This window comes from Terrapene carolina, unplaced genomic scaffold (assembly GCF_002925995.2).
Source record: "Terrapene carolina triunguis isolate 2854851 unplaced genomic scaffold, T_m_triunguis-2.0 Scaffold310, whole genome shotgun sequence".
Classification (NCBI taxonomy): Eukaryota; Metazoa; Chordata; order Testudines; family Emydidae; genus Terrapene; species Terrapene triunguis.
Window position 1 is genome coordinate 654,107 of NW_020664661.1, and position 15,883 is coordinate 669,989.

At 44.4% G+C, this 15,883-nt stretch overlaps 1 protein-coding gene across 1 annotated transcript in view; it reads left to right on the plus strand.

The window, feature by feature from the left end:
- Positions 1 to 15,883, plus strand: part of FANCD2 (FA complementation group D2) — a 177,697-nt gene that overhangs the window by 78,042 nt on the left and 83,772 nt on the right. Inside the window, 9 exon segments of the mRNA XM_026657769.2 lie at positions 1,027 to 1,127; positions 1,503 to 1,618; positions 2,331 to 2,439; positions 4,853 to 4,954; positions 9,726 to 9,847; positions 10,917 to 11,063; positions 12,154 to 12,270; positions 14,989 to 15,120; positions 15,256 to 15,378. Coding sequence (XP_026513554.1) covers positions 1,027 to 1,127; positions 1,503 to 1,618; positions 2,331 to 2,439; positions 4,853 to 4,954; positions 9,726 to 9,847; positions 10,917 to 11,063; positions 12,154 to 12,270; positions 14,989 to 15,120; positions 15,256 to 15,378 — 1,069 coding nt within the window.

The following is a 15,883-nucleotide window of genomic DNA, read 5'->3' on the forward strand; positions in this document are numbered from 1 at the left end:
CAGATTTTTGTTACCAGTCTGCCTGGGGCGTCAGGTGATTAGGCTGAGGCCACAGGATTGTTAGGGGAGGAGATGAAGGAGCACACCAAGTGACTAATTTTAAAGCTTTATTAATTAAATAACAGCGGTGAGTGCTGGGTGCTTTCCATGTTACTTGGAGGAAGGAAGAAAGCGTTAGTGCCCGTGCCCTAACCCACTTTCATACTCACACGCACAACCCACGGCTGGCCAAACCTGGGTGTAACATAAGAAGAAGAGGGGGAAGGGTGGACGAGAGTTCTGTCCTGTGCACAGGCCGTTCAGGGTCCGCTGTTGATCTCCGATTTGCTTCAGCTTTTAGGAGGGTTTTAAGTTTTGGGGTTTTTGGGGGGCATTTTGTTTAGGGACCTTTGTTCCCTTTGCTTTTTGCACCAGTTTAAACCGGCCTTTTGTGGCTTTTTTAGCTTTTTTAAAACACACCGGCTTTAGGGACATGAAACTGTTGTTTTTCCCCTTGCTGGCCTTCACTGTCTCACTAGTTTTTGCAGCCCCTGCAGTTCTGTTCAGCTGAATTTTTCTTTTTTATGGCTGGTTGGGGTTGGAATCCAGGCCCCCGTCTTTCTTGGCAGGCAGCCAAGAGTGGGTTGTGTGCCGTGGCCTTGGGCTGGAGTTAGCATCTTCTCTTCGGACCTAGCTGGAGCGTCGGGTTAACCCGTTCCCTTCTCCCTTCCTCCCCCTTCGGCCTCTCGCAACCTGCAAAGGAATCTTTCACTCCACACTCACACTTTCAACCCTTCCCACAATACACTCCACTACATATACAAACGCTAGCAACTTTCAATGCTAAACTTCTTACCCCGGGGGACTGCATTGGGGGCAATTTTACTGTGATTGTGATATTGGTGCTTTTCTGCCCTGCAAACTCGCAGGGGCAGAATATTACAAATGGGCAAAGTGGCTTCAGAGGGACAGGAAATGTTTTTCTTTCTTGAGGTTCCCCTGGTGAGTGGTAGAATGCAGAAAACAGCCTATCTCTTCTTTTCCCAGGATAGTGTCCCCAGAGTGTCTGTCTCCCTCTTTCCGATTGCTGAGGCTTTACACGACGGAGCAACACAATGGGAGCATGGAGGAGATCGATGCCTTGCTAGGTATAGGGAATAGCCATTGAGCTCTACCTGTCTGAGCCAGTCTACCTGCCCTAGTTCTGCCAACAATCTCTGCAGTCTTGGCAGGGCCCCCCCAGGACTGGTGCAGGAGAGATTGAGGTGTTGTGTTACCCCCCCCCCCCGGACATGGTGGGCTGCTCTCTTACCTGAGGGAGGTGGTTGGCTGGGCTCGGTTTCCTCAGGTGGGAGGTTGAGTTCAACAGTGCTCAGTGCGGTGGTTGGTACAGTGCATGAAATAGGAATAAAGCATTCTCCACACAAAGGGAACCTGGGTGAGTGAGAGTGCCAGAGCTGGGTGTCATGCTAACTGAGCCTGGCAAACAGAGTTCAAGCAGCCCTATTCCTGCTCTGTTACAGGCTGTCCCCTACACCTGACTGACTTGGAGATAGAAGGGAAGTTGGACTCCTTAGCCAAGCAGGAAAGGGAATTCCTGTGCTCGCTCTTGTTCCATGCACTCAATTGGTTCCGTGAGGTGAGTGGAGCTGCAGAAAGAGGCTGGGCCTTCCAGTGCTCACTTCATACCTCACTATGCTACAGAATTTTGTATTGTAATCACCTTCTAACAGGCTTGTAACATGCCACCTGTGCAGTGGGGGAGTTGGCAGGCCCAGGTCCCCATGGACCTGTCCTGCCCCTCCAATGCAGGGGGGGCAGTTGGGTGGGCACAAATCCCTGCATCTTCTCCCTGCTCGCCTCCCAGGGCAGAAGGGAGTTGGTGGGCACAGACCCCCATGCCCTAGGCACTCTCTTTCAGATTTCAGGGATTCTGTAGTGAAGACCAGATGTAAGTGGCTTCACAGGGAGCGCTGTTTACAATTCATGTCCCCTCCTGGTGGATGGCTTCCTGGTTGTCACTTGTCCCAGTCCTTTGGGATAGACAAATGCATCATGCATTAATTTCTCTCCCCTAATTAACATATTCATCAGTCCCTCTTTGTAAACATGTCTAAAAGGCTGTCCAGTAGTTGCTTCTGTGACATGGGCATTGCTGCTTTGGTAGTTTTTTTTCTGGTGGAATTCTGAAGAGATGGGTTTTTCTGTGCAGCCTGGATTCAGAGATACAAACTGCCTGTGTGAATGGAGTCACCCAGATGTTCGGGACTAGTAGATGTTACTCAGGCAGGATAAATTAATTACTGAATAGTGCCCCTTTTGTTGCTAATGAGTATGGTTTGTATCTATAGGTCGTGAATGCCTTCTGTCAGCAACAGGACCTTGAGATGAAAGGGAAAGTTTTGACTCGATTACAGAACATCACCGAGCTACAGAACATGCTCGGAAAGTGCTTAGCAGGTGAGCTGTGCAGAATACAGGATCCAGAGTCCGAGTGAGAATTCGCTCCCGGGAGGGGACCACTCTGCATGGCTAAGTGCCTTGTATAGTTATTCTCTGAATTATGCTGGGCCCTCAGTCAGCAGTCACCATTCTCTGGCCGTCCAGCTCTGCATGCAGCAGCCTAGAAATAAGGGTGACAATACCATACCATGCCATCCTTCAGAGCTGGTATGGTATGATATTGCCACCCTTACTTCTGTGCTGCTGCTGGCAGGGCGCTGCTTTCAGAGCTGGGTGCCAGGCCAATAGCCGCTGCTTTCTGGCCTCCCAGCTCTGAAGGCTGCGCAGAAATAAGGGTGGCAATACCTTTGTGATGGGTTTGGTCACAGAGACCCCCTTGGGACTGTCACCCGTTTTCCCTGCCAGCTTGGGACTCCAGAATCCTGTCTTGTTGAGCCAGATACGCTAATCTGCTGCAACACAAACCTAGGGTCTGATCCATGCCCCCAAAGCTGCAGACTTAACTGAAAACGGTTTAGCAAGTGTTCCTGTCTCTAGCACCCAGACACCCAGTTCCCAATGGGATCCAAACCCCAAATAAATCCGTTTTGCTCTGTATAAAGCTTATACAGGGTAAATTGATAAGTTGTCCGCCCTCTATAACACTGATAGAGAGAGATGCACAGCTGTTTGCACCCCCAGGTATTAATTACTTACTCTGGGTTAATTAATAAGCAAAAGTGATTTTATTAAATATAAAAAGTAGGATTTAAGTTGTTCCCAGTAATAACAGACAGAACAAAGTAAGTTACCAAGCAAAATAAAACAAAACACGCAAGTCTAAGCCTAATTCATTAAGAAACTGATTACAGATAAAATCTCACCTTCAGAGATGTTCCAATAAGCTTCTTTCACAGACTGGACTCCTTTCTAGTCTGGGCCCAATCCTTTCCCTGGTACAGTTCTTGTTAGCTCCAGCTTAGGTGGTAACTAGGGGATTTCTCATGACTGCAACCTCCTTTGTTCTGTTCCATCCCCTTATATAGGTTTGGCACAAGGTGGGAATTTTTTGTGTCTCTGGGTCCCCACCCCTCCTTCTAAATGGAAAAGCATCAGGTTTAAGATGGATTCCAGTACCAGGTGACATGGTCACATGTCCTGTGAGACCCTAAGCCTTCATTCTTCCTGGCCTGACTCACAGGAAGGCTTACAAGTAAACAGAGCTATTTACAACCAATTGTCCTAGTTGATGGGAGCCATCAGGATTCCAAACCACCATTAATGGCCCACACTTTGCAGAATTACAATAGGACCTCAGAGTTGTACTTCATATTTCTAGTTTCAGATACAAGAATGATACATTTATACAAATAGGATAACCACACTCAGTAGATTATAAACTTTGTAATGATACCTTATAAGAGACCTTTTGCATGAAGCATATTCCAGTTACATTATATTCATACTCATTAGCATATTTTCATAAAATCATATGGAGTGCAATGTCAAAACAGTCCCCCCCCCCCCCCCCCCCCCCCGTGAAATCTGTATAGTAGAGGGTAAAAGCACACACAAGACCAGATTTCACAGAAGGAGACCATATTTCATGGTCCGTGATGCATTTTTAATGACCGTAAATTTGATAGGGCCCTAATTATAAGCCCCATTTTAAAATCTTTGGACAAACTGTGGTCTGGGAGTAGTAAGCAAGCCCTAGCCCTTTAAACTGCTGCAGCAACATAAAGAGGGCAGCAATGGCCCCAGGGGAATACCCTGAAGTAAGAATGTTTGTTCCCTGGCTGGCCTAGAGTTGCTGGAATGGCTTTGTGCTGGCCTCCCTACCAGCCCCCAGTGTAAGGGGCATACAGGAGGTGAGGCTAGAGAGCACTGTGTCCTGGTCATTCTTGTTTGGCACATAGCAGAAAGAGAGCCATTTCCGCCAGAACATAAGTTAGAGCAACCTTGATGGTGCTCTACCTTCTAGACACTATGGAGGGATCAAAGGTAACTTAAGGCACTAAGCATAGGAGCAGGGCTGGCTTTAGGAAGTGCGGGGCCCGATTCGAATACCCGGCGGTGGTCCGGGTCTTCGGCGGCACTTCGGCGGCGGGTCCTTCACTCGCTCCGGGTCCTCCGCGGCACTGAAGGACCCGGAGCGAGTGAAGGACCCGCCGCCGAAGACGTGGACCGCCGCCGGGTGAGTAAAAATTAAAAAGGTGCCTAAGTTAGGCACTCTTCTTTAGGGCGTGGGGCCCTCTTAGGCACGGGGCCCAATTCGGGGGAATCGGCCTAAAGCTGGCCCTGCATAGAAGTAGAGGAGGAGGTGACCAGGATCGGGGGGGGCATCTCCTGTGAAAGTCTAGCTTGCTCATATTTTATTGTTTGTGTGAAGAATTGAACTCACTGACTTGCTGTCCTCTGGCTCTTTCAGCAAGCCCTGGTTATGTACCTCCCCGCGCTATCTTCGACTGTGAAGCCCTGGAAGCAGCACCAACTATCAATGCTGTTGTTCTAGTTAAAAAGAAGAAAACAGGTAGAGAAAATTCCCCCAAAATACTTATGCAAACAGTTTGCAGTCAAGGATTCAGCAGAATTGCACAGTTGTAGCCACATCAGTGCAACCTTAGAAACAGGGATCAGACCCAGGGTCTGTATAGCCCAGTATCTGGTCTCTGACAATGGCCAGCACAAGATGGTTCAGGGGAAGGTGCAGGAAATGCTGCAGTAGGTGGTTATGGGATAATCTGCCTCCAGGGGAAGTTTCCTCTTAATTCCCATTAGTTAGAGGTCTGTTTAAGCCCTGGGGTTTATATCTTTCCAAAACTTAAAAAAAATAATTAAAAAATGTAATCGCGATTAATCACAGTTTTAATCTCACTGTTAAAAAACAGAATACCAATTAAATTTATTAACTATTTTTGGATGTTTTTCTACATTTTCAAATATATTGATTTCAATTACAATACAGAATACGAAGTGTACAGTGCTCACTTTATATTATTATTTTTATTACATATATTTGCACTGTAAAAATGATAAACAGAAGAAATAGTATTTTTCAGTTCACCTCATACAAGTACCATAATGCAATCTCTTTATTGTGAAAGTGCAACTTATAAATGTAGACTTTTTTTGTTACATAACTACACTCAAAAACAAAACAATGTAAAACTTCAGAGCCTACTTCTTATTCAGCCAATCACTAAGAAAAACAAGTTTGTTTACATTTACGGGAGATAATGCTGCTGGCTTCTTATTTACAATGTCAGCTGAAAGTGAGAAATAATCTATTTTATTTTCTCATGGATTTGGTGGTTTTCTCATGGATTTGGTTGTTGCTAATGGGGAGAGATTTAAAGGGGGAACCCATTAATAAACAAACTCTTTCTCAGTGGATTAAGAGCAGTCTAGGGCATTGTTACACCTTAGCCAGAAAGCCAGTACCTCCTGGCTTGAAGACACACCTCACCAGAGCCACAGTAGTGGCTTCAGTAGCACGCCTTAGGCAGATTCCCCTGTGGGAGATTTGTAAAGCAGCAACTTGGAGTTCCACGCACACCTTTATCTTTGCACATCCAGTTTGTGAGAGTGGTGCTGCAGTCTGTATTTAACTAGAACTCCTCACCCGCCTTCCTCCTGATGGAGCACTGCTTGCCAATCTCCCATAAATGGGAATGCACAGAGGCCTTTGAAGTCACCTCTGTGCATTCACAATACTTACCCAGCTGCCCCTCTGCCTCAGAGTTCTATACAACATCAGGACTCTGTGATCTAAGGGATAGCTCAGTGGTTTGAGCATTGGCCTGCTAAACCTAGGGTTGTGAGTTCAATCCTTGAGGGGGCCACTTAGGGAACTGGGGTAAAAATCTATCTGGGGATTGGTCCTGCTTTGAGCAGGGGGTTGGACTAGATGACCTCCTGAGGTCCCTTCCAACCCTATGATCCTATGATCTATAAAGCCATTGGAGAGGTCCTCTTCCTGATACAGAGTAGGGTGATGATATCATCTTCACTCAAGAACACTCATGCACTCCCTGATGGACAAAGCTTTTTAATGAATTTCTGTAGCTCGACATTAGGGGTGCCATATCCCACACGTGTAAATGTACAGAGGCAACTCTTGAAGAAGAAGTTACTGCTAGATAGCCTCTCTTTATAATTCTGGATCTTCTTGTTACCCAGAGAAATGTTTCATCTTATCCACAATGACATCCTCGGGCAAGGAATCTGTGCCTCTGTGTGCCTGGGGTAGCCCTCACTGAAAATGCCAAGGTGAGGGCAGACTGCAAAAGGGAGAGCAGACACTCCCAAAGTGGTGGTTAAAACTGAAGTTAAACTCACCAACAGTCACAAACTGTGCTTCTGATCCCCCACACTGGTTACCTATCTCATAGAGCTGGAAGGGACCCTGAAAGGTCATCGAGTCCAGCCCCCTGCCTTCACTAGCAGGACCGCTAGTTATCGAGAAGCGAAAAAAAGAAATCACACAGCCACCTTTATTGCATTCCAGTTCTCTGGCCCTCAATCAGCACCTAGGTCCAGTAAAGGGAGAAGTTATTTAAAAACTCCTGCTCACATGTACAAAATGTTCTTCTGACACCAAAGGGCCAGCCACGTTACCAAGTCAATATTAGTTTGGATCTTACCCAAAATACCACACTGCCAATCAATCTTTTAGAGTGTAAAACTAAAAATTATTATAAAGAAAAAAGAAAGAATAAGAAGAGAGTGTTAAATGATGAAGCAGTCAGATACATACCGAGACTTCAAAGTCCATGTATCAGGTTCTTAGCTGTATTGGTGAGTTTGCTGCCTTGAAAGAACTCTGGAACACATCCACAGCTTGGATGGGTCATTCAGTCCTTTGTTGAGAGCTTCAGTTTGTAGAAAAGTTACTCCAAAGGTTAAAAGCAGGAATGAAAACAAAAAGGAGATGATGCAGCTGCCTTTTTATATTCTTTGCCATGTGGCTTGTACTTCCTGTGTCCCAAACACAAGCTTCACAGCACATGGCATTGAAAAGCCTTAGAGTTCTGTCCATAGGCATGCCCCTACATGACTTGCTGACTCATAAGGTGTAGTCCCTAGCTTTTTCAATGGGTTCATTATATAGCTGATGACCCTTGGTGGGCCATCAAACAGGCTAAGCAGTGATGCCAGTCTGTCTGGGGGTGTCACCCAGAAACAACATAAGTTTTGAAACACAGATATATCATGCGTATCTATAACTCACAATACAAAGATGATACAAATATATAAACAAGATAATTATATTTGGCAAATCATAACATTTTCACAGATACCTTACATGGCATATCTATCAGATTCCTTGTAATTTTATAATATTGGTATCAACAATATCATAAAGTGTCTCCCATATTCCATACAGCATCACAGAGTCCACATCAAACATTGTGTGAAAAAGTATTTTCTTTTGTTAGTTTTGAATTTGCCCCTTTTTGATTTAATTGAATGTCCCCTTGTTTTTGTGGTAAGAGACGGAGAATAGAAGCTTCCCATCTAACCTCTCTAGACCATGGTGATGGGATCCCTGGGGTACAACCTAGAATTGTGGGTCTGCTGTGCTCCCCTTACTCTCCAGCCTGGATTTTCTCTCACAGTGCTTTGCCAGTGACAAGCAGCAAATCCTTCCAGGTGCTGTTACCTTGCATGAATGCTCTCCAAGGCATTCATGAACTATACACAGGGAAACACCAGCAAATATCCCCAGCCTTCCACCCCAGGAATATACCATCTTACACTGCTCAAGACCTTTTCTAGAACAGTGCAAGCTCATTAATTAGTTCGCCACTTCGTCAAAGGATAGTGGACATGCACCAGCCTTTGTAACCTGAGCTGATTCCCCATGCACTTTAGACAAACTCACTGGTAAGGATAAAACATTAAAATAAGTTTAACTACTACAGAAAGAGAGATTTTAAGTGATATGCATAAAGGTCAGAGATAGTTACCTACGAAAACAAAAAGTGAACAGGCATTTAAATCCTAAACTTATAGACTAAGTAAGATTTGAATCAAACAGCTTTTCTAACCCGACTGGATGTCGGAGGCAGGTTATAGTTCTTAATACACAGGCTGAATTTCCTTCTCTGCTTGGGACAGTCTCTTCAGTTCAAAGTCTTTGTCTTCCTAGCATTCTTGTTGCCTTCAGTATAGGTGGGGCAGGAGGTGGAATCATGATGCCACGCCACTGTCCCTTATTTTATATTCTCAAGTCATGTCCCAGGCATGTCGTGGTTGGCCTTGCTGAGTCATAGAGTTGAGCAATCTCCCATTGTGTGGTGCTTGTACAACTGAGTTATAGAGTTGAGCAATTCTTATTGTGTGATGCTTACACAACTGTCTCTTGCAGAATTGTAAATCCCTTGTTTACAATTCCCCTACTGGTCAATGGTCATTTAACGCCCGCCTGGGTATGGGTCACCACCCTTTAGTCAGTGGAGAGTTAGCAGTGGGCATCTCCCAAACTCACAGCATAGTTTAATAACAACCGTATAGCAAATCTCATACACACTAACAATATACATATTTTGACAGAACAGTGGTTTTCAGCAGATCATGAGCTTTCATAGGATAACTTGCAAGGCAAGCTTTGTTTTAAATATCACAACCATATACCAATCATGAATATGGGGGTTACAGGATGCTACTTTGAGGTATAGCATGTCACAACCATGCATTATTGTATGGACTTATTATAATTATTATTATTTGTATTACCATAGCACCTAGGAGCCGTAGTCATGAACCAGGACTCCATTGTGCTAGGTGCTGTACAAACATAAAAGACTTTTATCTTGGGCTCTTTAAGGTGACTGTCCCAATCTTTTCTGTTTCTGTGCAGATGAGAATTTTACCAAGCTCCTAATTATTCTCATCAACTTTCTCTGAACCCTTTTTTCTTCTGCAGTATTGTTTCTGAGATAGGGTGACTAGTCTTGAACCCAGCATTCTAGATGAGGGCATTTCTATTGATTTATAGGACTGCATTATAACATACTTATATGTAGATAGTAGTAAAAACATGGGGCCCAATTAGGCAAACTAGTTTAAGGGGAAAAAAAGAGTGGTTGGGGAAGGGACCCCAAATGTCCTGGGCCCTGCAATTTCAGGCTGTGACCCTGGCTATCTCCAATATAGCCTTTGTGTAGTGCTTTGTCATATGCTTTCCTAAGTCTGGCTAGATTACAGCATGAGCATTCCCCTATCAGTAGCCTGGCTGACCCCTCGCAGAGGCTCGGGTTCTGGCATGGCCTATGTTTGTAAAACTGTTTCTCTTCCAGGAGAAAAAAAACAAAAATCTGAAGGCAGCAAAGACTCCTCTGCAGACCACTCACAAATGGAGGAGAATCCTGAGGGAAATCAGCCCGAAGCTGAGACCACACAGCTAGAGAAGGTGCTATTGGTAAAAGGGGCTTGTGCGGGATAAGAAAGGGGTGTGTAAAACAGAAAGCTAGGAGAGGGATTCTTAACAGTGATAGAAATCTCAGTTCAAGAGCTCAGTGCTGCTTTCTGACATGATCCTCACATCTGAGCTTGGAAAGTTGGTTCTTCTTTGAGTGTCCTCTGCATAGTTCTGCTCTTGCGATGCACTGACCAATGCAGCTGAGACAGTGGAATCTTCTGGTAGTGTTTGAGCAGATTCTAAAGGTGTGGCTATAGAAGGGTGCATGGCTGTTCCTTCTAACCACAGCAGCAAAAGAACATGAACCTCTGCGGTGCCTTTTTACCTTTTAGACTAGTTATTGTTAAGATCAGATCTCTTTGATTAATCAAAGAGAGTGTCTTGCCTCAGATTCGGATGCCTCAGATCTGCAGGTTCTGGTGGAAGATATTCCAGCACTGGAGAGTGAAACTTTCTTGTTTGATACATAGGATGACCAGTACTATTCATTTGAGGAGGAAGACCAGATCTGACACTCATATCTAAGATGTAATCATTTCCTAAACAGTCTTCCTCCTCTTTCACATCACTTGTCACACATTGAGTCCACTGTGAGTTTTGCTCTGACCATAGATTCATAGAAGCTGGAGATGTCAAAGCTCTCTTAGATCATCTTGTCAACCTTCCTGGGGTGAAGGTAGGATTGGTCTTGAGCCCATTTTCTAGTGCTTTATTCAGTCCAAAGTGGTGGTGATTTCACCACTTTCTTAGGAGACAATTCCACGCCTTCACTACCAAGAAGACTTTCCTGTTGCTCAACCTGGGAAAAAATGTGGAAGACGGAATGTGCGAGAAGTGTCTTTATTGAGCTGGGATAGTTTAGGGAGAGCAGAAGGGAATTGGGGTTTGTGCTGGAGAAAATCATGCACTCAAGGGAGCCGGTGCCCCTTGGCTGTTTTCACACGTTGTACCAAATAATGTAGGGGCCTATATTGTAGGACCAATATTTTTTACATGCAGTATTCTTTACCAGAGCGCAGATGTGACCATTGGCTTTATTCTGCTATTAACATTGCCATTTTCATTTCAGGACACCACTGAAAAAAAGTCAGGGATCCCTTTGGTGCAGCTGCAGAGTTACCGTGCATTCTTCCGAGAGCTAGACCTTGAGGTGTTCACCATCCTGCACTGTGGGCTGCTGACCAAATCTATTTTGGACTCGGAGATGCACACAGAGGTAAGTGTAACAGAGTAAACTTGTACCAAGAGGGGCCAGAAGGTTGCTGCAGAGCTGTAACTGGTTCATTCTCACTGAGGGTTTGGAAGACTTAGCCTTCTCTGCTTAACTAAAATGGAGGAAATCCAGTCTCATCATGGCCCATGCCCAACTGCAGAAAGTCAGTATGCTGCTTCAGGGGAAGGTATCCATGTACACACAGGAGAAGACAGGTGCCTTAGAAGGTTCTAAGACAGATAGTAACACTATAGCTGTGACAAATAGATGTTACTTGTGCACCTCAAGCTGATGCTCCATCTTGGGGCTCTTTCAGCTTCAATCAGTCTCAGGCTTTGATCTCTCTTACTAACCACACGGGACGTGTTAAACCCTTTGGAGCTAATGGGGATTGCAAGTCACAAACCACATATGTTTTAGTGATGGCACATTACTGATGTCACAACCAAACTGTTCTCAGCTACTGTCAGAACATCATGTTCACTCCAGTCATTTTCCCAACCAGACAGGACACATGAGAAGAAAAAGAGAGAAGGCTCTTTCCTTGGGCAGGCAATGTCTCATGCCCATGAGAGGGCAGATGGGAAAGACTGGACTGGAGGTGCATTCCCACTGCTGCATGGAGTTTTGCCCCTCATCCACAGTGCAGTAACCAACATCAGATGAGTAGGCAGAACCAAGTCCTGGACCAGTTAGGGTGTTATGGTAATACCTGTGAAACCAGGACCTTGAGGTTCGATAGGCCCAACACCCATAACTTGGATTGAAAAATAAAAGAAGGCATAAAAAAGGACATACACAAAACTGACCAAAGACATACAGAGTTGATTTTGGGTCACTGGGATTTATATTGCTCAGTCCATGGAAAAGTCTGAGGCTGTTCACAGCCATCCTTCCACAGTTTTCCATTAGCTCTTCTAATGCAAACCATCTTAGCTGAATGTGTAACGGGGAATTTTGGGGATCAGCGTTATCCTAAATCGCCAAGTTTAGATAATCCATCCTGTGTATAACCCAAGATCCTGTGTGCCTACTTTTGAGGATGGTTAATGGAGATGAACATACTGAATTATTTTCTTCCTTGAAATTGTAGGCCAGAGAAATTGTACAGTTAGGGCCAGCAGAGCTTGTGTTCCTTCTGGATGATCTTTGCCAAAAGCTGGAGCACATACTGATACCACCTGCTGCAAAGAGAGCCCCTTTCTTAAAGGTATGTACAAAAGGGAGAGGTGGGGCAAAGTGTTTACTAGCTAGAGGCACGGAGAGTGAAATTCACCCTCAGGTAGAGAGCCTGTAGGAGGCTTCTGTGCTAGATTGAGGTTGGGGATACCAGTGGTGCACAGTCCTTGCCCCAAAAGCTTACAATCTAAATAGCAAGACCGACACAGGACAGGGCAAAGGGATAGAACATGCCAGCAGTGTGAGCCGAGGGCTGGGCAGCAAAGGGCATGGCAATGCCGCCATTTTTAATTGGTTTGTGTTTTTAATGTTGCGGTTGACGTTTTTTTAGCGGGGATTTGCTAAACAGAAAGACACAAAAATGGAGAGAGGACATAGATGGGAAGGGGTGCAGGAGAAGAGAGAGGGGAGGAAAGGATGAAGGGCAGCTGGAGTGAGCCTGAGGTGAAGAGACTGAGGGACGGGGTGAAAAGGACTTGGAGCATCATTAGTGTCAGTGTCCCTAGGTCCCTGCTGCAGAACCTGCTGAGGCTGCTTCTGTGTCTGCCCTGCTGGCTACAAAGTTGCTCTGGTCTGGGGAGCTGGCTTTTCCCTGGAATGTGCCTGCTGCTCGAGCTCACCTGCCTGGGGGTCCTATCCATCAGGATGTGTTGAGCTGTGTTACTTAGAAGGGTTAGTGACACCCCGAGTCAAGGCTGCCTGAGCATTTCCACTACAGCCCCCCCCCGCTTTTCACTTGCTCATAACTGTCTCAAACTTGCATCTTTTAGGACTGATATTTTTCAGGTCTGCCTGAGGGTGAATATTTTGTTGTTGGAAGTTTTGAGTCCAGTTGTTTTGGAGTATGACGAGAATGAAAACTACACTCTTTTTCCATTGTGCCTTTTTTCTGTTTTCCAGCTGTAGCACCGTCTTTAGAGAGGCAAACTGGCCTTGTGCTGAGACTCAGGCACTGGATTGAGACTTAGGAGAGCTGGGTTCAGTTCCCAGCTCCAGCATGGGACATCATCCCTCTGTGACTCGCCTCTCCATCTGTCACATGGGGATAATAATCCTTCCTTTCTCCCAACCTTTGTCTGTTTAGTCTGTATGCTCTTTGGGACAGGGTCTGAGGCACTACATTTTGTATAGCGCCTATCACAATGGGCCATCATCTCAGATGGGGCCTCTAGACTCTACAATAGAACAAATAATAATAATAAGTTGTTTGCTGGAGCAGCAGCTTCTGTTTGGAGTAGAATTTCCTTTTGTAAGGAAGCAAGGAAGATTCAAGCAGTGAGTCCTCCCCCTAGGTCTCTACTGGAGTCTCTTCTCCAGTAAGTGGTTTCTGGAGGAGTGCCAGACCAGCCTCCACCCTTCCCTATTCCAGAACTGTTCGGCAGAAGGAATCCCTGCTTCACAAAGGCTTGTATTATCTAGAAATAATAAGAAAACTTTACACTTTTGAATTCATTTTTTGGTCCCACCCCTTGGCCTTCCAGGTTGTAGACTTGTCCCCTTTCCTCCACCCTGTCACAGCGATAGGCCCTTGAATCAAAGATCCCAGAGCTCTGGCCAGACAGACCATTGTCACATTCTCTTGGTTGGAGCGAAGGCAAGATTTCTACTCATGATACATTATAAAGTGGAAGCAAGTGGGGGTGGGGAATTCAGCTTTATCTTAGAACTCCAGTTAATCAGCAGCACTAATTGGAGGATGTACCTGCTTATGGAAACCACCCAAGAACTGGCCTAATCTGATGACAGTTTGTGAACAAAATCGTGAAAAAATAGATGGCACTATCACAGCCAAAGTTCTCAACATTGGTCTTAAGAGAAATGTTGAACACATACTGACTACCCTGAAGTCTGTTTCTGTAGCCTTGAACAGGGAAATAGCTGTTTTATTGCTGATGCTGTTGAAATTTGGAAGGATCTGAATGAGATCTTAAAAAGGGAAATATGCAATGACAGCATGGCAAGAAAATTCTCCAAACATTAATGATTAACCTGTTGAATTGGAGATAGTTCACCTCACAATGACTTCATAAATATCTGCTTCAGTTACCTTTGGTAAATGAAATAACCAAACAATCATTCATTTTCTGATATAGCTGTTAAAACAAATCTGAAAAGTTTTCAAAATACACACTACACATTTTTTAAGTGATTTATCTTCTAAAAATGAAACCTACATCTATCTCTGAGTTGTGAAGACTATGTATTAAGGTTATAACAACCAACAAGAATGCACTTTTATGTAGAAATCTATGATTAAATCGAGTCTTCCTGACTAGTGATTTAAATCAAATTGATTTAAATCAAATCCACCCTGTTTCCTAATACAAACCAGACAATCTCATTGTACCATAGTTAATATAACTAATGTATGCTCTCTGTCCTCCTGCAGACTAATTCTGCATTTCATTGTTGCTTAGCATGTTTGTCAGCATCTCTCACCTCTATCATGTTGTGTACTTACAGAAGACCCCATCTGTTTCCCATTCTCACTTGCCCAGTAGAATTCAAGCATTAGAAATGTTACAACCATTTTGTCTCCTTCCTACTTGGTGTTCTGGCTCCCAGTGGCTGTGGCCATCTTAAACTTTGTGGACTTCAGCTTGTATCCTTGGTACCTACCAATGAGTGAAACTGAACAGGACTGCACAAGCTGAGTTAGTTTAATTCTCTCCATCAGATGGTGTGCTTGTATCTTTGAGCTCCTGTAAATTAAGAATGAAGAAGTGATTTTAAATATTTGGGTTCACAGCAGGGGAAAGCCTGTAGGAAGATTGGATTCTCCCATCTGTGTCAGAGATCGTCTCAAGAAGTTGCCCAGTGTGCAGTTGAGTTGCTGAAACCACTGTGTAATCATATGGAGAACATGCACAATTACTTCCAGGTCAGAAAGCAGCAACTTTATTCTTAACAATTGCCAAGGGTTTTTTGATTTATATCATTTTATTTATGGAAATGAAGGGGCAATGACATACGATAATTCTTGAAATAATATTTAATTAATAGTTCTGTGTTTAAGGCACTACTTACAGAAAACCAGGGAGTGGTGGATGGACCAAGAGTGAACATTAAGGAGCACCAGCTTATGTCTTCTTGTTACCAGCAGCTGCTGCAGGCCTTTCGCTTCCTGTTTGCTTGGTGAGTGTAAGGAGTGGCATGTTCATAGGGTTATGTAAACAAAGCCTGTTTATTGCTTTTTGTGTGGGTTCCTCTTCATTGAAGGGCTCATATGTAGCAAATAGCACATGCAGAACATCAAATTGCAGTGATACAGGCTTTTAAGAAAATGTTATATATTGTATTACAATTGCTGTAAATTCAGTCAAACTATAAAGAATTGAAACTATAGATGATTAACCCTAGTTACAGTAATTTAAGATTCCATGCTGCAAATGGGTCCCAAGGCAATTACCTGGTTTTAACAGATCATGTGATCTTGGATTAAAGCCAGCAGAAGTCCCGTATATACTTGATCATAAGCCAGTTTGTTTATAAGCCGACCCCCCCCAAGATGGATAAGTAATTCAGGGGTCAGCAAACTTTGGCTCCTGGGCCATCAGGATAAGCCGGTGGGCTGAGATGGTTTGTTTACCTCGAGCGTCATAGAATCATAGAATATCAGGGTTGGAAGGGACCTCAAGAGGTCA